Below are 27,255 nucleotides of genomic sequence, written 5' to 3'. Positions count from 1 at the left end.
GTTTTGTATATATTGAGAGATTCAGGTGATTTTTAGTTAAGTTATACAGTTTCCACAATGTAGTATGACCAAAAGAGAGTTAAATTTCTTTTGCTAAGATTCACTGAAAATTGTAAGCTCTGTCTCTCTGTCAGTGGGAACTGTTTTAGAAGAAATGAAATTGAACCCGGGGGGAAGTAACAAGCTTTATACATATAGTATCATGGCAGAAACCTTGGGTGTTCCCTTTTGGCGACCTCTCTTTTAAGGAAACAAGAAATACATGATAAATGTTTTTCTTAAATAAATCACAGCTTTGAAAGTGGTTGATATAGCCTGAAGTCCTATTGGGGAAAAAAGGAATCTGTGTCCCACTGTTTTCCTCTAGCAACTGAATAAGGCGTATATATATTAGTGCATGCAGGAGAAATTGTATGAAATAAACATCTGAAAAAATTGTCTACTGTATTTTAATGGATTAACAAATGCAATCATAATCAAATTTACCTTACATTTTATATTTAATAAAATTAGTCCCAAAAATATTTGTAAGTGTATGTCTCCTTGTAGAATTAGAATTAATAAAGAATGGAAACAGAGGGACTAACAATCAGGAAGGTGAGTGTTATTTGAGTATCTGGGAGGATGATTTTTTAAAATATATTTAAAATCTCAAAAATTTAGAATTTTTCCAAATATTACATATTGTTATTGCCTGCTCCTTTCACAAAGTATATAGAGAAGGTATAGTACTTTAAGAATATTCAGTGCTTGGGATCCACCTTCCGTTCTGTGGCAAATGTGTATCATGAATTTTAAGCTTTGATATGACCACTTACCCTATTTCTTCAAATGTACTTATAGTCTTGTTTTCATTGAGTTTTGTTTTGTTTTGATTTTAGGGGGGAGGGGCAGAGGGAGAAAGAGAATCTCAGGCAGACTCCCTGCTGAGCTCAGAACCTGATCTCAACCCTGAGATCATGATCTGAGAAGAAATCAAGAGTCAGACACTTAGCCTACTGAGCCACCCAGGCGCCCCTTAATTGAGGTGTTATTGCAGACTCACACTCAGCTGTGAAAAATAATATATAGAGATCTCATGGACCCTTGATCCAAATAACATCTTGCAAAGATATATTGATATAGTCTACCAATCCTATTCGGTTCCACCGGTTTTACATGTACTCCTCTCTCTGTGTGTGCATATGTGTGTATGTGTGTATAGTTCAATTCAGTTTCATTTCATGTGCAGTTTCATGTGGATACAAACATAACAAAATACAAAACAGTCCCATCACCACAATAATCTCTTGTGCTGTCCTTTTATGACTACATCCATGTCCCCCCCACTCTCTTCTACCCTTTACTATCCTTAACCCTTGGGAAGCATTAATCTCTTTTCCATCGTTATAATTTTATTATTTCAAGACACTATATAAATGGATTTTCTCTGATTTATAGAGTTTTTGAGTATGTTACATTGTATATTTTCTTTGTAGTTGCCCTAGATATTGAAATATACATAGTAGCAATGGTTTACCACTTTGGGTTAAATAGTAAACCTTACTCCTTTTCAGTACCTTTGCCCTACCCACTTTTCACTTGTCTTGAGTATCCCCCCTATATTTGTTCAACATTGCATCAGTTGAGCTTGTAGTTTTTGTTTAAACTATCATAAAATAGAGACAACTCAGGAGAAGGATATTCTGTATTGGATTCACCCATGTGTTGGTTCTTCTGGTTGTTCTTTCTTCCTTCCTGATGCTCCAAGATAACTTTTGCTCTGTTTAAAGACATTTATTTAACTTTTCACAACAGATCTGCTGGAGAAACATGTTCTTAGTTTTCTTTCTTCTATGAACATATTTATTCCCTCTTGATTCCTGAAGGTTAGTTTCCCTGAATAAGTAAGTTCTTTTCTTTCAGTGCTTGAATAATGTGCCATTCCTTCTGGCCTCCATAATTTCAAATAAGAAATCTATTGCCATTTAAATTGGTATTCTCTTATAGATACACGTCTTTCTCTCTGGTTGTTTTCAAGATTTTTTTATTCTTTGTCTTCCAGGTTAATTTTGATGTATTTTGATACATCTTTGGGTTTCTTTGGGTTTATTATATTTGAGATTAGTTTGTCTTCCTGATTCTGTGTAGTACATTTATTTCTTTAGGAAAAATTTCAGTTTGGGACCATTATTTCTTCAAATATTCTCACTTGCTTTCCATGGCCACTTATAGTCAGTGATGTTCCCAGTTGATTCCCCTTGCATGTGGCCCAGTCTCTCCCAGAGATACTGGGAGGACTCACATTTGATATGTGATTAACAAATGAGTCTACCTAGACCACCTTCTATTGTAAGGTTATGGTTGGAAGAAGCCAGGCTTCAACTCCCTTTTATTATTGGCTGCAGAACCACTGTATTGTTCCTCAGGTCCCAGTGTCCCTAACCAGTCCTCTTTCCTCTATCTTTCAGAGTTCCACTCTCTTTGCCTCTCACTTAATTCTGAGCTTTGTAGCTGTACTTAGTAGGAAATACAATGATATTTAAACTTTTTAAATATTTTTCCAAAAATGAATCAAGGGGAATGTGCTAAGAGATCTTTTGTGGAAAAAAAAAAAGTTCTGTGATAAAAAATGTGGTATGAACCAAAGGCTATACTAAAAGTATATAACCAATGATACACAAGAGGTTCCAATCAATCAGAGCAAATTTAAACATTCAGTACTTTACAGGTGTTTTTCAGCTGAAAGTCAGCTTGGGTTTAAAGGAAGTTCAACAAGTTTCTCTACTGCAGAGAATGTGCTTTTAATATGCTAATGGTCATTGTTAGTCTCTTGGAAGGAACACAGCAATCATAATTTTCCCAAATTTATCCATGCATAAAAGTGAAACCTTCTGTTTATAGTGTATTTTGGTACTGGCGTTCCATGAAAGCCTGTGGAAGAAAGTCATTTTTATCACCACCAACATCTACCTCATCTAAAGTGTTATACTAGATGCAATCATTTAATTAAAAAGTTATTTCTGAGAACATTAAGGAACACCTGATTCTACTTTGATTTTTTAAAAATCTGATAAAATATTTCATATTTAAACCTTCCTTTAAGCTGTATTAGGAAATAAGATTTAGATGTATGGCCAAAGACAATGTTTCTTGTGTTGCACTAAAAATATTTAGTAGTACTGACTTTTTCTAATGTTGTTATTTGTATTTGTCAATATTTTCTCTTTTCAGCTTTGAGGGACAACAGGATTGAGCTGGTTCGAGCTTCCTGGCATGAATTGAGTATCAGCGTCAGTGATGTGTCTCTCTCTGATGAAGGACAGTACACCTGTTCTTTATTCACAATGCCTGTCAAAACCTCCAAGGCCTATCTCACTGTTCTGGGTAAGTACAAGGAACTAACATGATGTGATCACAAGCTAAAGCAACATGATTCAATTCAAATATGTGTTTTGAGGATCATATTAATAGATCTAGTTTAATCCCTTGTCTGCTACATTATAACAAAAGGCATTTAAAAAAAAAAAACACTTAGTCACTTTCCCCATTTTAGAAATATACCAAGGGAGGTGTATGGATTTGTATGACATCTCAAGGGCACACAGCCATTTGTTTCTTGACCAGCAACAGACACCAACTTTCTCGATTTTCTTCTTTTTTTTTAATTTATTTTTTATTGGTGTTCAATTTACCAACATACAGAATAACCCCCAGTGCCCATCACCCATTCACTCCCACCCCCCGCCCTCCTCCCCTTCTACCACCCCTAGTTCAACCAAATTCCTTTCTGCCAAATCATCTATATTGTATATATGGTGATCCTTTTATAAAGTAATAAAATAATTAGTATAATCAATTTAATGTGTCTATGGGGTGGTCCTCCATTTTATTATATAGGTCATCTGACCGGGGGCCTTTTCTGATATCTTATGGCTTTCAATTATGATTTCTTTGTGTCTGTGCATTTAAGTGACCCTGACATTTCTGTGTCTTTTTATCTTTTAATTTTGTAGGTTTTCTAGATTCTTAATTGAAGTACATAATGTCACTCTCCATGCAACTTGTAACTTCTTTGTGGTTTTGCTTTCTAAATACTGGGCCTTTTCCCCAAAGGTTAAAAGTGATACAAAAAGACATTGCATTCTTAGAGATTCCAAAGAAATCTAGTTGCAGCTGAGAGCTCTCTGTGATTCTGCAGAAGTCAGTGGCCCAATCAGCTGAAATTGCTGCAGTTCATTGAAACACACCTGCCTACAGAACAAGTTAGAGGAATTTAAAAGATTGATTTTTTTTTTTTTGCCCCTAGCTTGCCTTCCTTTTTGATAGATAAAGGCATAACATTGCATATAAAAGAACTAATGCATGCTGTTCTGTTCAGTAGGAATATTAAAGTTAATCCAGCTAGTGAATTGGTTTTGTACATACGATATGAAATATGTTTCTTTGCAAATCCCACTGGGACTATTTTATAAAAATCTTCCCACATATTTGCTGCTACAGACAAAATATATCCACTAAAATGGAATATTTTGAGATAACAAGTGCCTAAGGTTAATGTATTGTTCTGTAGAGAGCCACCTTGAGACCCCAAGAACAGACAACTGGATGATCTCAGTTTATTAAATGGCATAGATTTAAAAAAAGAAAAAAAAAACAATATGAATGTGAATGGAAAAAAAAATCCAACTAATCAGACCATGTTGACCTGTCATTTATCATTGTTGTTCTTGTATTAATTTGTATTTTTCTTATGGTGCTTTCCAATATTCCTACATTTTTTTTCTCTTCAAATTGAATGGTACAATAAAGAATCTTTCAGGAGATTATTATTGAATAATTTTAGAAGAAATTTGAATAATTTTAGAAGAAATTTTAATAAACTTCTACTGTGACGAGAGAATATTATTGTCCAAGAAAAATGTAATGTCCTATTATTTAAATCACCCATGTGCTATCCTTGCATATTAATTATTATTAATTATCTGCTTAGTTATTGGATGATTTGGACTAGAAAATGTACTAGTGGTTAGCATTAACCATTAAACATAATATGCATCATGCTTCACAAAACTACTATTGAATTTCTAATACAAATGATATCAAGACATTCTTTAGAAGAATCCCAGAAGTATTGTTGCAATTATTGGTGAATCTCTTATTTTAAATTGCATTTCTAGAACAAAGTACTATAAGATAATAATATATTTTTAAGCTTTGAGAATTATAAAATCAGAAATGCAAAGTGCTATTTTGGTTAAATCACAATTTGCTAAAGAATAAAGAAATGTGCTTTGTGGATTTTTCCCCATTGTAAACAATCTACCTTCTTAAATCCTTATACTGATAAATGTTAAGATATATTGAATGGCTGTTTCTAAGATTTACATTGCAGGTAAAACTTTAAAAGCTACTTTGAACTAACTGCATTTTAAATGCCTTCTGGATAATACACATACACATATACATATTTACAGTAGTTCCCCACTTCACCCCCATCTACAATTTCACCTTCCACACTTGAAGTTACCCATGATCAACTGTGGTCTGGAAGCAAATGATCCTCCTTCTGACTTATTGTCAGGCCAATAGTAGCCTAAATGTTGCATTGCATCGTTTATGTCATTCACCTTACTTCTTCCTATCAGTCAGGGATTTTATCTTATATTCTCCCAAGAATAAAGGGTGAGTACAGTACAATATTTTGAGAGAGAGACTGCTTTCATATAAACTTTATTATGACATATTGTTGTAATTATTCCATTTTATTATTAGTTATCATTGTTAATCTTTTACTAGGCCTGATTTACAAATTAACCTTTATTTTAGGTATATATAGATAGGAGAAAAACATAGTATGTTTATGTGCTATCCACAATTTCAAGCATCCACTGGGAGTCTTGCACTGTATCTCCTGCAGATAAGGAGGACTTTTATATACATATGTATACTGTCTGTCTGTGTGTGTGTATACACAATATATATACAGAACTTTTTAATATGTACATTATATAGATATTTTAAGTAGTTTATTATATAAAACTTTAGTATTTTGATTGAAAATATTGTCAGTTAAGAACCCATTTTAGCTTTGTGAAAGTAATAGTCATCAGAATGAATCAGCCCTGGTGATTGATGTCCATGCCATTTTCTTAAATTTCAGGTGTTCCCGAGAAGCCTCAAATTAGTGGATTTTCATCACCAGTTATGGAGGGAGACTTGATGCAACTGACTTGTAAAACATCTGGTAGTAAACCTGCAGCTGATATAAGATGGTTCAAAAATGACAAAGAGATTAAAGGTAAAGAATGGGGAAAGTTTTCCCAAGTCAAAATTAATGTGCTGAAGCTGGTATAAAGTGTGAGATGCAGGGAATTTATTTTTATAGATTTTATTTATTTATTCATGAGAGAGAGAGAGAGAAAGAGAGAGAGAGAGAGAGAGAGAGAGAGAGAAAGAGAGACCCGCAGAGGGAGAAGCAGGCTCCATGCAGGAAGCCGGACGTGGGATTCGATCCCGGGTCTCCAGGATCACACCCTGGGCCGAAGGCAGCGCTAAACCACTGAGCCACCTAGGTTGCCCAGGGCATTTCTTTTTAAAACCACAGTCACTTTCTTATTAAGTATAATTTAAGCCATTTACCTGTTTCTTAAATTAGGTAATCCCATAAGGTATATTAATGTAATCGCTGTGTGCCCCATTTTCCCCTTATGTATAACAAGTCAAAAATATCATATACCTCATGGAAACATTGGAGAAATAAATGAGTTATTGTATAAAAAACACATAGATTTATGCTTGGCCAGAGTGAACACAAAGTACAAGTTAGGTATAATTGTTTCCAAACTCCTCTCGTATTTGGATTACAGACAAATTCCATGAATTGTGTCTTCAATTTGTTGGTTTCTAGAATTATAAAGTCCTAAGAACAAAATTGGCTCCACATCAATGAATCTGATTCCCTGTAGTTCTCAGAGGGCAAAAAAATGTATTCATCTCAGTACAAATACACAGTAGTTTAAATATGAAGTATAGCTCTGCTGTTACTTCGTATACTTAAATATAAACACACACACACACACACACACACACACACATAACCTGTAGGTGGGAAATAAGTTCATAGGCGAAATGCCTAGTGAGGTTAGTAGTTTGTTTGGTTTGGATTTTTCATTTTTTTAACTTCACATATGTGTATCTTGGACCTGATGTCACATGCACATTAAAATCCAACAATTGGTCATGATGATTGTTAAAAATGTTTCCTATATACATGGTAATGATGTGTTATTCTTAACGTAACCTGCTAGGGGATAGGTTCATGCAAACCATTCTAATCATTTTAATTTTTAATTCAAATATCTTATTTTAGATTCACAATAATTCTTACTAATGGGTATATATAGGCCCAACAGAAATGATAATACAGTACAGAATTATATTATATAGATAATATGTTATAGGATTCCTTCTGTTACTAAGAAATTATATGTTTGTAATCTATTTAATTATTCTCTTTTCTATTTTAATTACTGTACATTTTTCTGCAAACAAGGACTTACCTGTAATTTATCCTTAATCACCACTTTTGTTGCGGGTCTTCTATTAAATACATGTTATTAAACAAATTTTGGAGAAATGCAAGCTCCCAAGACATGTTAGACATGTTGCTATGCTAAGTTAAACTTTTAGGTTAGTATATAATCTGATCACATATATGGCCAGGGCTCAGTAACACCCATTCTAATTCTGCATTTAGGATGTGTTTATTTAGGCATGTCTGGGCTTTGTTGAATCTTTGCTAACTGGATCCTCTACCCTGCTTCCATACTATGAGAAGGATCTGATCCAGCCATTTTTTTTTCTATTTAAGCACTTTTGATCAAAAGCCCTAACAAAAAAAAAAAAAAAAAAAAAGCCCTAACCAAGGGATCCCTGGGTGGCTCAGTGGTTTAGTGCCTGCGTTCAACCCAGGGTGTGATCCTGGAGTCCCGGGAACAAGTCCCATGTTGGGCTCCTTGCATGGAGCCTGCTTCTCCCTCTGTGTCTCTGCCTCTCTCTCTGGGTCTTTCATAAATAAATAAATAAAATCTTAAAAAAAAGCCCTAACCTGTAAAATAAATTTCAAATCCAACTTCCTTGGCCTATGAGAAAGCTCCAGTCAGTGAATTCTTGCACATCATATGTGTCTCTCTGTGTGAAAGACATGGTTTATGCTAGAATGTTCTTAAGTACTCTCTTTTGTTTTATTATTCACATTAATTCTGACATAGTTTGGTAGTCAGTTGCTCTCAATTTCTTAGCATTTTATTTGTGTTTCAAGAATTTGTCTCATATTCCCAGGGAGGTCAGAGAATAACATACTAGGTACTTCATTAATATTGATTGATAGTTTTTAACATTGTAGCCTGATGGAAAATCTATAATGTACTCATATTTCAGAATATACCTTGCTTTTTCACAAATTTGGCTTCTGCTCTGAGTACCAAACAGATTCCATTATATCCTAGGTAAAAACATTAAAGTTTGATCCTATAAACACCATACTGGAAAATCATCTGAGTAAAGATTAGAAAAAAAAATCAAGACAAAAACCATATACAGAATCAGCTCATGGTTCTGTACTCCCCATTCAGAAATAGTGAGGCCTCCTTTATTTCTGTGTTCTCCAATGTGTGGCCATTGAGAGAGCACTCATTATCCCTAAACTTGCATTCATCTACATAGCTTTTCTATTTTATAATTCTTCTTTTTCATATTAATATAGTTTGTTTCACAGTTATATGGTGAACTTCTTGAGTGCGCTAAACTATCTTTATAAGGTGTATATGCAAATATGCTGTGTGTAGCATCCTTACCTTTTAGCTAAGTGTTGGTCAGTTCAGCATAGTGACATTGTGTTAAGTTTCAGAGACTCTCTATAACGGGTATATGGATCTTCAATGTGACTTATGATATCAGGATGAGTCATTTTTCTGCTTTTCTTTTTTCCTTCATCACTACCTAACATTAATTTCCAAATTTCTGGGTAGTAAAAGTTGTCTGAAAGTCATAGCTGATCAAGTTTTTTTTTGCCAAGATATTTCCATAGTAGATTCCAGAGCTCTGGTTCTCAAACTTTAACAGGTATCATCACCTATAGTGCCTGTTAAATCTCGGATCATAGGGCTCTGTCCCCAAATTTTATGATGGAGTAGGTCTCGGTTGGAGCATGAGAACATACATTGTCAGCACTGTGTCACATGTGTGAATGATGCTGATATTCCTGTTTGGGGACTACACTGGTATAGAGAACATAAAGTTAAGAAGCATCCGTAGCAGGAGCGCCTGAGTGGTTCAGTTGGTTAAATGCCTGCCTTCAGCTAAGGTCATGATCATGGAGTTCTGGGTATTGAGCCCCGTCCCGTGTCAGGTTCCCTGCTCAGTGGGAAGCCTGCTTCTCCCTCTCCCTCTGCCATTTTCCCACTTGTGCTCTGTGGCTCTCTCTATCTCTCTGTCAAATAAATAAAATCTTAAAATCAAAAAAGAAGCAGCAGTAATATATAAAAGTCTTGTCTCTGTGTCTGAACTTTATAGTCCTCACAAGTCTATGAGAAAACTAATGTTTGCCTCAAAGCATTGTTGGAAGGATTTTGTGTGAGCCAATATGTATAAAGTGTTTTCACAGTATGAGGAATCACTAAAAACATTTTTAATATTATTGTTATTACTCTTATTATTATTATTACCATCACCATCTTCAGCAAACCACAATTAATGCGTTGTAACAATCCCTGAATTAGTTTTAGAAATATAAACAAAATAATTCCTTCCAGGAATTTACATTTTGGGGCTAGACATATAAACATAAGATTTACAGGTATGGTAATAGATACATGATCTGGCTATAGATTTTGTACTAGAAAGAAAGAAGAAGAAGAAGAAGAAGAAGAAGAAGAAGAAGAAGAAGAAGAAGAAGAAGAAGAAGAAGAAGAAGGAGGAGGAGGAGGAGGAGGAGGAGGAGGAGGAGGAAGAGGAGGAGGAGGAGGAGGAGGAGGAGGAGGAGAAAGAAGGAGGAGAAGGAGAAGGAGAAGAAGAAGAAGAAGAAGAAGAAGAAGAAAAGAAGAAGAAGAAGAAGAAGAAGAAGAAGAAGAAGAAGAAGAAGAAGAAGAAGAAGAAGAAGAAGAAGAAGAAGAAGAAGAAGAAGAAGAAGAAGAAGAAGAAGAAGAAGAAGAAGAAGAAGAAGAAGAAGAAGAAGAAGGAGGAGGAGGAGGAGGAGGAGGAGGAGGAGGAGGAGGAGAAAGAAGGAGGAGGAGGAGGAGAAAGAAGGAGGAGAAGGAGAAGGAGAAGAAGAAGAAGAAGAAGAAAAGAAGAAGAAGAAGAAGAAGAAGAAGAAGAAGAAGAAGAAGAAGAAGAAGAAGAAGAAGAAGAAGAAGAAGGGAGCAGCCCTACTTTGTGGGAGAAGAGGTTAAGACTTAACAATTGATTGATGGATATAGGCACTCAGTAAATAGCTGCTAAATAAATGAGTGGATATTAAACAATGAATTGAATCATCATATGGGTTGTGGGTACAAGTAGGTAGTAGAGCATTCTAAGGAAAGAAACCATGTATTTGTGCAGAGTAAAAGCATGTTTGCAGTAACCATAGAACTTTCTGTGTGATATAGATGCGAAAAGTAAACAGGAAAGCCAGGGCCAATTAAGTCTTCAAGGATCTTTTATTCCATAGTAAGGGGTTTGGAATTTTATTCTGTAGGCAATAGTTGAAACTTTTTTTTTCTATGAGCTTTAAAGAATAGAATGAAGCATAATTTTCATCTATCCGTCCCTTCCTCTTCCCCTGCCATGAGTCTAACTCAGAAATCCTTTTGGTGCTTCTGGATAGCTCTCTATTCAAAACCATAGGTGGTTTCACTGCAGCTTTTAATCTTCTGTGTTGTAAGGAAGTCTGAATATTTGACATTTAGTCTGGGAAAAAGATGAGCATTGCCTTTTGAAATTTGCTAGTTCCCTGAGAAGTTATATTTTATGAACCTTACAAACTTTTATAAACGTCATTAATTTTTCATTTCATGTATAAGATTATCAATTTGTAGTTTGAACAGTTACTATCATGAAATCTCCAGATTTCTTTCCCAGATTTTACATTTTGGTGTTAGGCTGAATTCCATGACAACTCTCAGTGCCCCACATCATGTATGATCTCTTCTCCTTGAAGGTAGGACAGGCTTGTGAGTATAGCACATGTGATGTCACGTCCTTGATCATGTTGCCTTATATCGCAAAAAGGACTTGGCAGATATAATTATGTGTCTCTCTTGAGTTCATCAAAGGATGAGTCTCAAGGGCAAACCTGATATAATGAGGTGAGATCTTTATAAAGGAATGAAGTGTCAGAGAGACATTCTCCTCCCGGCCTGAAAGGAAGTAAACAGTAATCTTGCAATCCCTGTTTGCCACAGACTCCCTTGCCTATAGGGAGTCTGGCAAAGAGCTGTGAGGGACCTCTGGTTGCTGGAAGCAGTTCCTGAGTGACAGCTAGTGAACAAGGGGGGACCTCAGACATGTAGCCTCTGTAAATAAAGGAAATAAATTTGTGAACAACCAGTGAGCTTGAAGAAGACCCTAAAACTCAGATGGGAATCACAGCCCCAGCCAACACCGTAACTTCAGTCTGGTGGTATTGACAGGAAGACCAGGAGAAGCCTTCTGGACTCCTAATCCATAGAGATTATGTGCGTTGCTTTAAGCCATTAAGCTTATGATAATTTGTTTTGTAACAACAGAAAACTGAGATCTAAAGAAGCAGAATAATTTCTTATGGTCATACATCTGGCAAAGACTGAACTTGAATATTCTAAGACCTAGCACTTGAGTCTGGGGAGAAAGCTGAAGGCTGGAAGAATATCTAAGGGACATTTCAAGTATGAACTAATTAGGCTCTGACTTAATGGTAAAATGGAGTTTTTAGTGGGAATAAAATGGAATTTTTAAAAAAGAAGATGGATGTGAAAAAGAAGCCAAATTTTAGAGGAACCTGGTGAATAGTTCTGAGAGATGAAGCAAAAAGAAAGCTGAAAGACAATATAACTTTGAGTGATTTTAGTAATGAACATATGGAAATAAAAGAGGCATTAGGAAGAATTAGTTCAGAAATATGTAATAATGTTTATTTAAAATATTGAAGTTGAAGTAATTATACAGAATCTAAAAGTTAAGCTTAATAGGTTTTTGGAGTTAGGTGAACTATGTCTAGGGAAGGTATTCTGACCATAAAAGGTTTATCATCTCACAATGAGGGACGTTTTCAGTTTTAGCCTTTAAAACAGTCATCGCTTTTCATGTGTGCAGTGCTTCCTCCTCCCTTCAGAATTATGCCATGAAGGACATACATATGCAGCAGAGCCTGACTTTGTGGCGAGTCACTGAAGCTTGTTGCTACCTAATGGTATTGCCTGTATTCTACAAGTGTTATTTACTTATTATACATTGTGTGTGTCAAATGTTGACCATCAGGCTTAAGTGGACTTAAGCTGTATCTCCCCATGTGAACAGGGGTTTTGACACACACTATCACACCAATCAAAAATAATGCAACAGCTCATTTTCAGGTTGGCTAAATGTAGTGTAATTTTACTGTAGACTATGTAGCAAATAATTTTTACAGCATTTGGAAGCATGAGAGTGAATTTCCAAATGCTGTGTTTCTCAAAAAGTGGCCATTAAACGGCTTGGATTAGAATCACCGGAGGTGGGGATCCCTGGGTGGCTCAGCGGTTTAGCGCCTGCCTTTGACCCAGGGCGTGATCCTGGAGTCCCGAGATCGAGCTCCCTGCGTGGAGCCTGCTTCTCCCTCTGCCTGGTTCTCTGCCTCTCTCTGTGTGTGTCTCTCCTGAATGAATAAATAAATAAAATCTTAAAAAAAAAAAAGAATCATCTGAGGTACTAGTTTTAAAATGCCTATTCCTAGTGATCCTTAGCTCACTATTTTTGAGAATGCACAGAATTAGAGACCACTAAGCCAAGTATTATTGAGGAAACAAAGGAAGGGGTTCTAATTGACTAAATTCAGAAAATAAGGCTTAATATTCCGTGTACATTATGAGTCTGTTCTTACAAAGAGATTGTGTAAAACTAAGTCAAAATATACTCTAGCATTTTAACATTTCTGAGAATTTGTGCAAAAATTCCTTTAGCTGACATCTTAACAGTATTCTTTGACCACATAATTGTTTTTCTTTCATGCTTTTATGTTGTTTTGCACTGAATTCTATGAAATGCACTTTGAAACATGGTAGATTATTTATTGAATTTACATATTCTGTTTGGTGTTGCAAAACTAGATTCAGTCTAATGCTTCATTTAACATCAGTTTTACATAAATTTGATTTGAATGAGAGAAATACTAATATGCAAAAAAGGGATTGTAAATTCCCTGAAGAAGAAAATAAAAAGGAAAAACTTGTGTCCCCTGTGTTTAATGTCCCTGTGTCATAGATGATAAGGATTAACCAAAAGTATCAATAGTTAAACTTGTACCCCATAAATCAATGATTTTTCATGTTCTTTGTTTATACCTACCACTTTGGAAATGTCCTAGTCATTTAAATCTGGATCATGCTGGACACGTATTAGATGAGAAAAGAAAACAGCATTAACAGTACCTGTATGTCGTATGTGTGTGTCTCTGTGTGTGACAACATGGACAATCTAAAATTTTTTGAATGATTTTAAGTGTATTACCTCAAGATGCTGCAGGCCACACCATGATATACATGAGATATCTTATGGAAATAGAGAAAGCAACTTTCATGTGATCATGAATGGTTAATGATAATAAGTTATCCCCCAAAACTTTGAGAAACTTTCTTTTTAATTTTTTTAAAAACAGCTTTATTGAGATATAATAGAAAACAATATACACATATTTGAACTGGACGGTTTGGTAGATTTTCATATTTGTATATACTGATGAAACCGCATCAATCAAGATAATGAACAAATGCATCATTGAAGCATTTGTTTATACTCCTTTATAATCCTTTCCTCATATCTTTAAAAAAAAAAACTCCTTCCCTCTTAAACTTCTCTCTCCACTCCTCATTTCATGCTCAAATTAGAACCACTGTTCTGTCATTGCAGATTAGTTTGCATTTTCTAGAATTCTATATAAATAGACTCAGTTAATTTTCTTTTCTTTTGATTTTCTCAGTGTAAGTATTTTCAGATTTATCCCTGTTCTTGCATATGTAAAAGTTATTCCTATTTATTGCTGATATTCTATTGTATGAATCTATTCTATAATTTGTATATCCATTTATCTGGTGATAGATATTTGAGTTATTTATGGTATGAGGCTGTACCAACTAAGTAGTTATGAACATTGTGTGTAAGTCTTTATATGTAGATATGCTTTCATCTCTCTTGGCAATGACTAGGGCCAGAATGAATGGGTCATATGGCAGACCTATATTCAATTTTTAAAGACACTTCCAAACAATTTTATGAAGTACTACTTCATAAAGCCCAACCTTTTTATTATTATTTTTACTTTTATAAATCATAATTTCATATTTTATGGATGACATTTTTGCCTAACCCAAGATCACAAAAATTATTTGCATAAATTTCGTATCTTTAGGTTTTGAATTTATTTTCAATGCCCTTATCTTTTATTTCTCTTAGCTCTATTATTTCAAGGTCAGGTTTGATTGATTGATTGATTGATCTCATTATAGATAGCATTTTTCTGCTTCTTTGAATGCAGTTTTTGATTGGATTCCAGACTTTGTGAAATTTGCCTTTTCGATGCTGAATATTCTCATATCTCTGTCAGTATTATTATGCTTCCTTCTGGTCAAGTTACTTAGAAAGGGTTTAATCCTTTCAGAGTCTTTAAAAAATTTCTTAGGCAAGACCAGAGCAGTATTTATGCTAGGAATTATTGTTTTCAATCAGATTGGTCACAACACTATTCCCCACTGTGTGAGCATCATGTGCTATTTCCTCTAATCCTTTTAGATGGTTCTTGTCTCAGGCTCAGTTTCCTCACCCCTCACCCAGATACACTTATCAGTGCTTGCTTTGCTAAACAGTGGGTGAGACCCTGAAAAGGTCTGGAGTTCTCTCTTGATACAACTTTCTCTTTTTTGATATTCTTCCCTGCCAACTTTAAATAAGTAATACTTTATTTAATGGTGATGCGTTTTAATTGTGTCTGTTTGCTTGTTTGTTTTAAGGTGATAGAATGAATTTAAGAGGATGTACAGGAAGAAGAGTGAAATGTATCCAAACTCACTTTGATAGAATGTTTTACTTCTTTCAAAGTGACACTATGTCACTCTTTATAAGCAGGGTGCTGGGGGAGTGGCGGCAGCCCTGGTTTTCTCCCCTTGTTTCTCTGGCTTGAAATGTCCACTTTATGAGTGAACTGGGGCAAGAGCCATGATGGTCTTTGTATTCTTGGCCTGAGTTCAGACTGGGTAGAAAAAGAGAGCCTCAAAAAAAAAAAAAAAAAAAAGAAAAAAAAAAAAGAAAAAGAAAAAGAAAAAGAAAAAAAAAAGAAAAAAGAGCCTCAGCCACACTCCCTTGGAATTGGGCCTCTGCAACTGACAGCAGGAATGAGGGGAACACCTGGCTCTGCTGAGAAAATACGATAGCCTTTGAAAGTGAGCTGGTGGGGAGGATGGGTCCCATCATCTGGGCAACATTCATTAGGAGGTAAGCTTCCCTTGTGCTGAGTTGGAGGTGGGGTGAAGGTAGGGAACAGGTCATGTCTTAAATACTACAAGCTCTCTTTGTTCTTACTGAGATTTAATTGATTTTCTTGAATAATTGTTTCATAAGTTGCTGTATACTATTAGATGATTTTTAAAGAACATACGTATATGTATATTTAAATAATTTTCACCAGTTCTGGTTGTTTCACTGGAGGAGTCTGCAGAGTCCCCTATGCTGATATTCTGGAAATTGTCCTCGGCTTTTTTTTAAGATTTTATTATTTATTTGAAAAACGGAGAGCACAAGAGGGGTGGAGGGGCAGAGGGAGAAGGAGAAGCAGACTCCCCACTGAGCAGGGAGCCCCACCACATAGGGCTCCATCCCAGGACCCTGGGATCATGACCTGAGCTGAAGGCAGATGCTTCTGAACCACCCAAGTGCCCCTGATTTCTTTTTTATATTCATGTCTTTTTTACAATGTAAACTCATAAATTATTCTAATATATTTCATTCCTTTCATTCCTTTATTTATCCTTATAAACTATTCTATCTCTCATTTCCTGCTATTTTTTCACAGAAAAAAATTACATTTCTTTTTTTGACCATGTTATGTCAAAATTTATTTCTTGCCTCTAGAGATAAAACTGTTCCATAAATTCCCTTTTCCTGGTAGGCTATTTTTAATTATGTTCTTCTTCATGAACTTTATATAAGAAGGTCATGTATGAATTTTAAGAAATGATTTAATAATTTGACATGTTTTAATTTGGTTAGTTTTTAATTAGTCTTTTTTTTAGGATTTATTTGTTTTAGAGAGAGAGCATGCAAGTTGTAGGAGGGGTTGAGGAGAGGGGGAGAGGGAGAGAAAAGCAGACTCCCCCTGAGTGTAGAGCCCAGTGTAGAGCTCAATCTCACCATTGAGAAATCATGACTTAAGCTGAAAACAAGACCTGGGTCTTAACCAATTGAGTCACCCAGGTGCCCCTTTAATTAATCTTTTTAAAAATTATATTGTTGATCTCCCTTCTTCTTCTCTTTTCTCTATAGTTAAATATAACTGAACTCCCACCCTTGGGCTGCCTTAAGGATGGCTATGCCTAAAAAAGATAGTGAAGAGAAGAAACAAAAGGCAAATACAGAGTAAATATAATTCTAAGTAAAAGAAAAGAAGCGGCAATCAACAGTAGTCAATAAGTCAAAAAGGTGATAAAACAATAGAACTGCATCAGATAAAGATTATTTATTTACGTTTAATGTGTCCCATTCCAGGTCTTTGATGATCCATCACTAGCTTTTGCACTTTTCCAAGACAGAAACTGTTCATTTATTCAGAGTTTAGACCAACATTGTCTTTAGTTTTTGAGGAGAGGGATAATAGGAAGAAATGAAGAAATACACTTCAAAGAAAAACAGTAACAAATTGACAACTGCCCACAACTTATACAGGCTGACATGGATGAAACTACTAACTAGACGAAGGAAATGAATGCTTACCTGACAAAATATGCCTAACTTTAATTAATTAAGAACAGACTGGGGCATCTGGATGGCTCTGTCGGTTAAGTGTCTGACTCTTGGTTTCAGCTCAGATGGTGATCTCAGAGACCTGAGACCTTAATTTTTTTCTGCCATCTTTTATCATCTTTTGGGTCCTACAATAAATCACCTTTTAAAATATAAAATAGAATAAATCGTTCAGTCTTCAATAGGAGAAAGGGTATTAAAATCTATACAAATATAGTGAGTACTCTGAGGCATCAAACTTAGAGTCAGGTAGTTTTGTCTTTTTTGTTTTGTTTTGTTTTGTTTTTTGTTTTTTTGTTTTGTTTTGTTTTGTTTTGTTTAAGTCAGGTGGCGTAATCTTTTGATTTAGCCTAAAAATAGAAAAAAACCCAGAGTGCACAAAATATAAAATCTGTTCTTAGAAAGTACTATAAGTGAAAGTTGATTTCTCCTGTCCAGATTTTTGGTTAGTGACACTGATGTTCACTCAACCTACTCTCAAGTGAAGAGCAATTATTGTAAGGTTTTTCTGACCATGGCCAAGTGAAAGGAACATGAGGGAACCTAGTTATAGCCATAAAAGTTGTGCCCTGTATATAAAGAGGTCACTGATTGACTGGCTTCATAGTTACTTAGCTCCTTTCAGTCTATTGTTGCCATGGGCTATCTGCTTCTTCCTCTATTTGGCACACCTTTCCTCCACCTCATGAATTCTATTCTCTCATTAGATTGGCTAAATCATGGCTTTCCTCATACTAGCTGTAGGATATATGTGTGCATACATGCTCAAACACGTGTTTTTAACTTCAATTTCTTTGAATTCTTCAAGGTTTTAAATCGTGTTAAGATGTGATAGAGAATCAGAAACTAGTTTGATTACATTATTTCTGCTTGGGGATAAAACCTCATGCTTGCCACCCTGGAGATTAGTCACCCTGGGCTTAGGTACCTCTTCAGATTTAATTATACCTGGTTCAAGTCACGTGCTACAGAACATGGCAATTATAAGCAAAGAATGTCTACAAAAGAAATTACATAGGAGAGGAATTTAACACTAAAAGGCCAACCTGGTTATGGCAAACACTATGAATTCACATTCAATAAGTATAGGTGCTATAGAGGATAACTTATGTTCACATTCTGATAAAATTTTTAGATTTTATGACTCTAATTCCATTAGATATAAAATATTAAGGAGTCTCTACTGAAACGTTGTGGTCTGGGATTAGATTTGCAAAAGGCTGCTATTCTTCCCCTTCCTACCACTTTTTTTGAGTTTTGTATTTATGAATAATAGGTAGTGTGAAAACTAACTCCAAATTTCCCAAGATAAATTTCACAAACCATGCAGTATATACCTCAAAGCTCATTATCATGTTGTGTAAGTCAGAAAGAGGAAGACTTTGTTGAAACTGGCAAATGCTGTAAGTTAGTCCATTGTATTAGTATTGTAGAAATAAATAATATTAATATTGCTGCTGATTATTCAAAGAAAGTGATAATAGTTTAAAGAAGATATTCTTGAATACAAATTAATCTCTATCTTGGTTCTCACAATTATTAACTAATTTTCTAAGTAACCACTTTTCTCCAAGATAGTCTATCTCTTATACTCCTTTCAAAAGATATATCTGATAGGGTGAAGATCAGAGAAAAGATCTGGTATTGTTAGTTCTTAAACTGTTATACTCTATTATTTTGAACATACCAGTAGTTTTAAAAATATTTAAATAATATATTTACATATCTGTCCACTTCACTGGGCTAGAGTTTATTTCCTCACCCAACTTTTTATATATGGAATCTGACATGGTGTCAAGCATGTGGTAAATGCTCAAGGTTTTAATCTAGAGAATAAATGAACCACTTGTGTTAAAGTGGTCTCAGACTTTACCATAATAATTTTAGAGGTGGTGACTCATTTTTACTGGATGCTGTCCTAAGCAAAGCAAACTAGTTCTGAATATCCTTCTGAGGTACAGGAAACTAAATATAGAATTGAATAAATATAAATGTAGAATTAAATATAGAATTAGTCACTTGAGTGAAAGTGATCTAAGACTTTACCTCAATAATTTTCAAAGGAGATGGTTCTACTCCTTACTGATTGTTTTACTAGACTCAGCAATATAGTTCTTAATGTTCTTCTAAGGTTTTAAATCCTAATAGACATTTGACTGTTTCTGAGCCATCAATGATTGAACTACGTCCAGTTTTTCGTTTTTTGGTTTTTTTGAAGGAGAGTGACTCTTACAACTCATAATATGCTAGAAGTATTTGCATTAATACAGAAAAAAACCCCATGGATTAACATAAAAGGTAATGATACTGAATTTGGAACAACCTCAAAATTAGTAAAGAAAACAAGATAAAACTTGAAGTGAGATAAGCAAGCAAATCCTATTCATTAAGTCTTTCACATTTGCCAATGATGAGTCACAAACTTTTTTGTTAGTACTTTTATTGACTACAAAGAAAAAGACATGATCAGTTAATTATTATGTCCACAAAACAGTGTATGAAATAGGTCTAACATTTTCTGGTGCTGAGTGTCAAGAGACAAAGAGAATTCCTCTCTGAATCCACGTGTTTCAGACAAATGTGTTTGTATTTAGTGGAATCAGGGTACATATAACAAGATCCATATAGCATATATTCATAGTACCTTTCAATGCAGACACTGAAGAGACACCTGATCAAAGAATAACATTTCGCCGTCTGAATAAACTGAAAGAGAGGTTTTAGAATATTTATATAAGCAAAGTATCTCCTCTTCATCAGTTCTCCAAAAATATTACTACACTTTTTTGAACTTTTGAAATCTATTAACAAGAACTGAGTTTCAGTAAAATTCCTTGCCAAATAAAATGGTTATTTTGTATACTGGCTAATGGTAGAACCATAGCTTTAAAAAACAGGATGGCACCTCTAATAAATGTGGAATACTATGAGAAGAAATCTGTCCCCTTCCAGTTGGAGTTATAGGAAGGAACACTCATAGGCGAAAAAAGAGATTTGCCTCATGAATTTGTTTTGAAGTTTTCTCCAGTGAACAAATGAAAATGGTTAATCAGACTTAACGCTCTATCATATAAGATGTGGCTTCAATATTTTTCTTCTGGAAAAAGTTTAAAGCAGAAACAAAATACTTACCTTGAATATTAAATAAAGATGCTTTGTAAAATACTTTTTGAACGCTTAATCTTAAGAGAAAAAAAATAAAGTACTGACATTCCTTTCAAGACAAATTGATTTTAAAACACACATCTAAGGGGCGCCTGGGTGGCACAGTCAGTTAAGCAATGGACTCTTGGTTTCAGCTCAGGTTGTGTCATGAGATGAAGGCCTGCCTGAGCTCTGTGCTCAGTGCAGAGTCTGCTTAAGTTTGTTTCTTTCTCCCTTTTCCTCTGCTCCTTCCCCTCACATTCTCTCTTGTGCACTCTCTCTCTCTCTAAAACAAATAAATCTTCAAAAAAATAAGATATGCATATAAGTTACTGAATGAGTTAACCAGGCATAGTTACTTTATGTCAATCTAACAAAGTAATAGGGAGTTGGTTATCTTCTAAAAATGGTGTAGTTTTAGAAAATTTGATCTATAGAACTTCTTTTAAACAGTAATTACACAATATATCCAGTTGTGTAACAGTAATTACACAACATATCCAAAAATACTGCTGTAGATCACAATGGCTGTAGATCAAAATGGTTGTTTCAAATTTTTGACATAAAGTCATCTCGTATAGTGCCCACATTTTCTCTTCTCTATGACAAGATGACCTACGTTCAGGTAAGTAGGTCAAATCATTTAAGTACCATTAATATGGATTCAGAATAATTCCCTAAAATTATCATCTGATCCACCATAAAATACTGTTACAAACCCAGACTCTGAAAATAATAGTAAAGTTCAAGTTCTATAAGAGCATCAATATCTGGGGAAAACATTGTGATCCTGCAGATTGGTCGTGGCCGTGAGATCGTGGCCAGAGAATTAGAAACCCAAATAGATCAGGGGAAGTCACATAATACCCCTACATAATTCCTAAGAGATACCTCTCACTGATGAGGAGGTATGGCTCTCGCAGTACTGGGAACAAGTGAAAGCTGTGTCTAAATCTTATCTTGTTCCCAGTGTGGCTGTGGCACAATGGTCTTCCAATGGATTAAAGGGAAACTGGCCCACATTAGGTGCATGCCTGGCTACTCCAAGATGCAAAACAAGATTATCCTTTATAAAACTAAGATTATTTTCTTTCTGGATCTGTTTAAATGGGATAAATTCACAAAAGTAATGAAAGGAAATAAATCACAAAAATTCAGATTGTAATACACAGGGTGATTAGAACCACTGTGGATACAAAGTGAAGTTCTATGGAACTTTAATCACTTTAGATGATTTCTTTTAGAAAAAATCTAATCCAAAAGGAGCTAAAACTACAGACATAGAGGCAGGTGACCTAACATTATAAATGTGGAGAGATGGATGTGGATGTAGCTCCTCAGATTTGATATTTTATGAAAAATTTGGATGTAAAAAAACAATACACAGATGACCTTTGTTCCTTAGCTAACCTGATGTAGGGCTTCTAAATCTGTTAATTTGAGGGCTTCAGCAGTCTTGCTCATGATTACATCATCTGCTTTTTTTTTCAACCTTAGCTCTAAGTAAGATAAAGATCTAAAACCCAAATAGAAGCAGACTACTATTCTACATTCCAAGTCTCATAAATACAAATATAAAAACTAGTAGAAAATTATTTACTTTGAGACTTAACGTTCAAGAAATGTTAAGGAGGGCAGCCCTGGTGGCTCAGTGGTTTAGTGCCGCCTTTGGCTCAGGGCATGATCCTGGAGTCCTGGGATTGAGTCCCATGTTGGACTTCCTTCATGGAGCCTGCTTCTGTCTATGCCTGTGTGTGTGAGTGTTGTGTGTGTATCTCATGAATAAAAAAAAAAAAAAAAAAAAAAAAAAGAAATGTTCAGGAAAATACTTGAGGAATTTTCCTAGACAGATCTGTTTTTAGGTTTTTTATTATAGAAAATTTCAACATATACAATGATAGCATAATAAAGTTCTCAACTGCCACCCACCCAAAGCAATCACTGTTCTGATTATTTGTGAACAAGTGGTAAAAGTCCAAAACCTCCTTGGAAAATGATAGAAGGGTGGCGGCAAGGATTATGAAGGAAACTAATCCTACAAACACCTCTGTTTATTGCTTGCTCTCAACTTGTGTTGACCATCATACCAATACATTATATAATATATGAAATGGATATTTTGAAAAATGTAAAAAATGAGAAGAAATATATATTTTAAAATAGTAAAGGTAGAATGGAAGGTTAGGAAGAGAGTAAATTAAAATGATGGATAGAGATAGCTTGAGATGGAGAGAGAAAAGTCCCAATATTTCCTCTTCATTGATGGTTACATCACTGATCTTTACTCTTTCTCCTCAAAATATGTCCATGGCCAGCAGCAGACTTTCAGGCTCCATCCATCCCACAACATCTTGAATCAGAATCTGCATTTCTGCCAAGATCCAAAGGTGATTTGTATGCGCATCAATTCTTAAAAAATACTGCTGTAGATCACAATGTAATGAAAGACATGCTAAAGGAGAAACAATGGAAACACTGAAACAAGACAGAACAGGAAACAAGAATACACATGCAATCAGCAAATTAACTGTACAACGTAAAAAAATTTTTATTGATTCTATAACTGTGAATGCATCAGTTATTTTATAAAGCTAGAACCCAAAAATAGACTTAGATTTTAAGTACTACTTCCTGCCTGGTTTTTTGGGGGGGCAGGGGGTGAGGGTGGTAAGGAGGAGATCAGCATGAAACAGAAAAGATAAAATGATTGGCTCTTATTGATGTTTTTTTCTGTTCATTTTATTGCTTTTAGGAACCCTATAAGGTGTCACATAAGCTAATATTAAAAGCAACAAATTATACTTTTGTTTATTTTATTTGAATGATGCTCATTAAAATTTTATGCGATGCTATCAGATTTTATGTGTCCATTTAATATTACATTAAATGATACTTTTGTAGAGGAATTGGCTAAAGGAAGCAGATGTGTGGGTTCTTAAAATACAGCTGTTATTAAAATTAAACAATTAGCAGCAATGTTTTGTCTTTCATATATTGTGAAACATAATTATAATAGTGGTTTACTAAGAGATCTAAATTTTCTTATACTGCCACTGCTTAGAATTACAAACCAGAAAACATTGGACATGGATTTATACAAATTAATATAAAAATGAGGCAAAAATTTGTATAAATCTATAAAACACTAAAAGGTAAAAGGGCTCATATATATATATATATATATATATATATATATATATGTTCACATAAATAAATATATATATTTTTAATATAACAAAAGATTATAAATGCATCTGTGTTATCCTGACATATTTTGACTAAAAGGGAATAATTGCATATTTTAATATCTTTTTTAATTAAGATTTAAACTAATATTTAAATGGAAAAATCACAGAAATGACTGGTTAGCAAAAATGAGTTATTTTGCAAGATAATTTATGAAGAACTTTGTATCTTGTATGATTAATTTTTAGTTATAAGATAAATTGAGCATTTTATGTCCCTTCCCTATATGTCAAATGTTAGAAATTTTTCTTACTCTCAAAACTTCCTAAATTATGTAAAATTTTTTAATGGTAAAATCTTAATTAGGTGATTTTTTTCCTAATATGTGAACACAATCATGAGCATTTATTTTCAAGAACAAGACATAGAACATTTACCTAGTTTTATTCTTTATGAATAATTATTTTATTTTTGAAATCAATAAGATAAAGTCAGACTTCTCTGAAAAAAGTAAAACTCAGTGCAACATACAAATATCTACCCACAAATACCTCAAATTCAGAATTACTTTCAAGGTCAAATCTTTGACAGAACACAATGGATTAGCTCAGCTTACATTACTTTGTTGTCATTAATATGTCCTTAAATGTTTTTAAAATTATTTATTAAATAGTAAAATCAAATATTTTTGTACTTTATTGAACATAACTCTTTCCCTAAAAATATCGTTGTTCATTAGACATGAAAGAGTAAGAAAATGGAACAGCTTTTTCCTGAAACTACATATAGGATCATGTTATAATATCTTAACTTTAGCCTATCATTTTGATTTCTAATCCATTAAAATTACCCTCCTCTTATCAACTAGTTTAGACTTAAGAAATTTTAAATTAAATGAAGATATTATTAAGCCTCTTTTCCATAGAGAACAAATAATCCCTGAGTGCACCATTTCATAAGAAATCTTAATCATATGCAATAGGGATGCCTGGGTGGCTCAGTGGTTGAGCATCTGCCTTTGGCTCAGAGCATGATCCCGGGGTCCTGGGATCGAGTCCCGCATCAGGCTCCCCACATGGAGTCTGCTTCTCCCTCTGCCTGTCTCTGCCTCTCTCTCTTCGTGTCTCTCATGAATAAGTAAGTTTTTTTAAAAAAAAATCATACGCAAAAATTTAAATATCAGTAAATGAATTCACATCTTGAGGAAAGTATTCCTCAAGATTTGTTTCATTTATGCTGAAATAAATTCTTCAGCCAAGGGAAGAGTATTTATCTCAGTGTAAATTTCACTGCAAATGTATACTTTTAAATATTCAAATTATTCAGATGACTGTCTTTTTTCTTTCAAGTAAAATTTTCCTTCTTTTTTTTTTGTTTCAAATTTTTATTTAAATTCCAGCTAGTTAACATATAGTGTAATATTAGTTTCAGGAATAGAATTTAGTGATTCATCACTTCCGTACAATACCCAGGGCTCATCCTAACAAGTGCCCTCCTTATTCTCCATTACCCATTTAACTCATCCCTGCTCACCTCCCCTCCAGCAACCCTCAGTTTGTTCTAATTAAGAGAACTCTCTGTTTTATGGTTTACCTCTCTCTTTTTTCCCCTATGCACATCTGTTTTGTTTCTTAAATTTCACACATTCATGAAATCATACGGTATTTGTCTTTCTCTGACTGACCTATGGTGCTTAGCATAATACACTCTAGCCCCATCTATGTCATTGAAAATAGCAAAATTTCATTCTTTTTGATGACTGAGTAATTTTTCATATTTTCTTTATCCATTCATCGGTTGATGGACATTTAGGCTATTCCCATAACTTGAGTATTGTTGATAGTGCTGCTATAAACATCAAGCGTGCATGTGTCTATTTGACTCAGAATTTTTGTATCCTTTAGGTAAATACCTAATCGTACAATTGCTGGATCATAGGGTAGCTCTATTTTTAACTTTTTGATCAACCTCTACACTGTTTTCCAGGGTGGCTGCACCAGTTTGCACTCTCACCAATAGTATAAGAGGGTTGCCCTTTCTCCACATCCTTGCTAACATCTGTCGTTTCCTGTGTTGTTAATTTTAGCTATTCTGAGATGTGTGAGGTGGTGTCTCATTGTGGTTTTGATTTGCATTTCCCTGATGGTCAGTGATGTTGAGCACCTTTTCATGTTTCTGTTAGCCTTCTGGATGTCTACTTTGGAAAAGTGTCTATTCATGTCTTCTGCCCATTTGTTAATTGTATTATTTGTTTCTTGGGTGTTGAGTTTGATATGTTCTTTATAGATTTTGGATGCTAACCCTTTACTAGATATGTCATTTGCAAATATCTTCTCCTATTCTGTAAGCTGCCTTTAGCTTTATTGATTGTTTTCATTGTGCAGAAACTTTTTATCTTGATGAAGTCCTAAGAGTTTATTTTTGCTTTTTTTCTCCCCTTGCCTCTGGTGACATGTTTACTAAGAAGTTGCAATGGCTGTGGTCAAAGAGGTTGCTGCCTGTGTTCTCTTCTAAGACTTTGATGGTTTCCTGTCTCGCATTTAGGTCTTCCATCCATTTTGAATTTATTTTTGTGTGTGGTGTAAGAAAGTGGTCCAGTTTCATCCTTCTGCATGTTGCACAGTCCAGTTTTCTCAACACCATCTGTTGAGGAGACTGTCTTTTTTTCCTTTGGATATTCTTTCCTGCTTTGTCAAATATTAATTGACCATATAGTTGTGGGTCCATTTCTGGGTTTTCTATTCTGTTCTATTGGTCAATGTGTCTGTTTTTGTGCCAGAACCATACTGTCTTGGACTAAAGATAGCCTTGTGTTATGACTTGAGATCCAGATTTGTGATACGTTCAGCTTTGGTTTTCTTTTTCAAGATTATATTTGCTATTTAGTGTCTTTTGTGGCTTCATACAAATTTTAGGATTGTTTGTTCAATCTCTGAAAAACACTTGATATTTTAATAGGGATTGTATTAAATGTTTAAATTGCTTTTAGCAATATTTGTTCTTCCAATCAATGATCATGGAATGTTTTTCCATTTCTTTGTGTCATCTTCAATTCCTTTACTCTTAAAAGTATATAACACTTACTTCTTTTGTTTATTCCTAGATATCTTATGTTTTTTGGTGCAATTATAAATTGGATCATTTCCTTGATTTCTCTTTCTGCTCCTTCATTATTGGTGTATAGAAATGCCACAGATTTCTCTATGTTGATTTTGTATCCTGCAACTTTACTGAATTCATTTATCAGTTCTAGAAATTTTTTGGTGGAGTCCCTCAGATTTTCTACACAGAGTATCATATCATCTGTTGCTGATTTGGATGCCTTTTATTTGTTTTTGTTATCTGATCATGGAGGCTAGGATTTCCAGTACTATGTTAAATAACAGTGGTGAAAGTGGACATCCCTGTCTTGTTCCTGACCATAGAATAGTAGTTTTGTTTTTCTCCATTGAGGATTATACTTGCTGCTTGTCTTTTGTATTTGGCCTTTATGATATTGAGGTAGGTTCATTCTCACCCTACTTTGTTGGGGGATTTATCAAAAATGGATGCTGTACTTTGTCAAATGGTTTTCCTGCATCTATTGATGGGGCCATATGATTCTTATCCTTTCTTTTATTAATGTGATTTATTTGTGAATATTAAACAACTCTTGCAGTCCAGTAATAAATGCTACTTGATTGTGCTGAATGATTCTTTTAATATACTGTTGGATTCTAT

General features: G+C 34.4%; 1 protein-coding gene across 4 annotated transcripts in view; it reads left to right on the top strand.

Annotated features, from left to right (window-relative positions):
• The window catches only part of CADM2 (cell adhesion molecule 2), a 1,061,838-nt gene that overhangs the window by 882,171 nt on the left and 152,412 nt on the right, over nucleotides 1–27,255 (top strand). For all 4 annotated transcript variants that reach the window (XM_072806514.1, XM_072806515.1, XM_072806516.1 and 1 more), the window contains 2 exons: nucleotides 3,214–3,366; nucleotides 6,143–6,280. In XM_072806514.1, the coding sequence (XP_072662615.1) occupies nucleotides 3,214–3,366; nucleotides 6,143–6,280 (291 nt within the window). The remainder of the gene's footprint in view (nucleotides 1–3,213; nucleotides 3,367–6,142; nucleotides 6,281–27,255) is intronic.

The sequence above is a fragment of the Canis lupus genome, chromosome 30 (genome assembly GCF_048164855.1).
Source record: "Canis lupus baileyi chromosome 30, mCanLup2.hap1, whole genome shotgun sequence".
In the NCBI taxonomy this organism is placed as follows: Eukaryota; Metazoa; Chordata; class Mammalia; order Carnivora; family Canidae; genus Canis; species Canis lupus.
The sequence above is the reverse complement of the archived record's forward strand: the minus strand, read 5'-3'. Positions and strand labels throughout refer to the sequence as shown.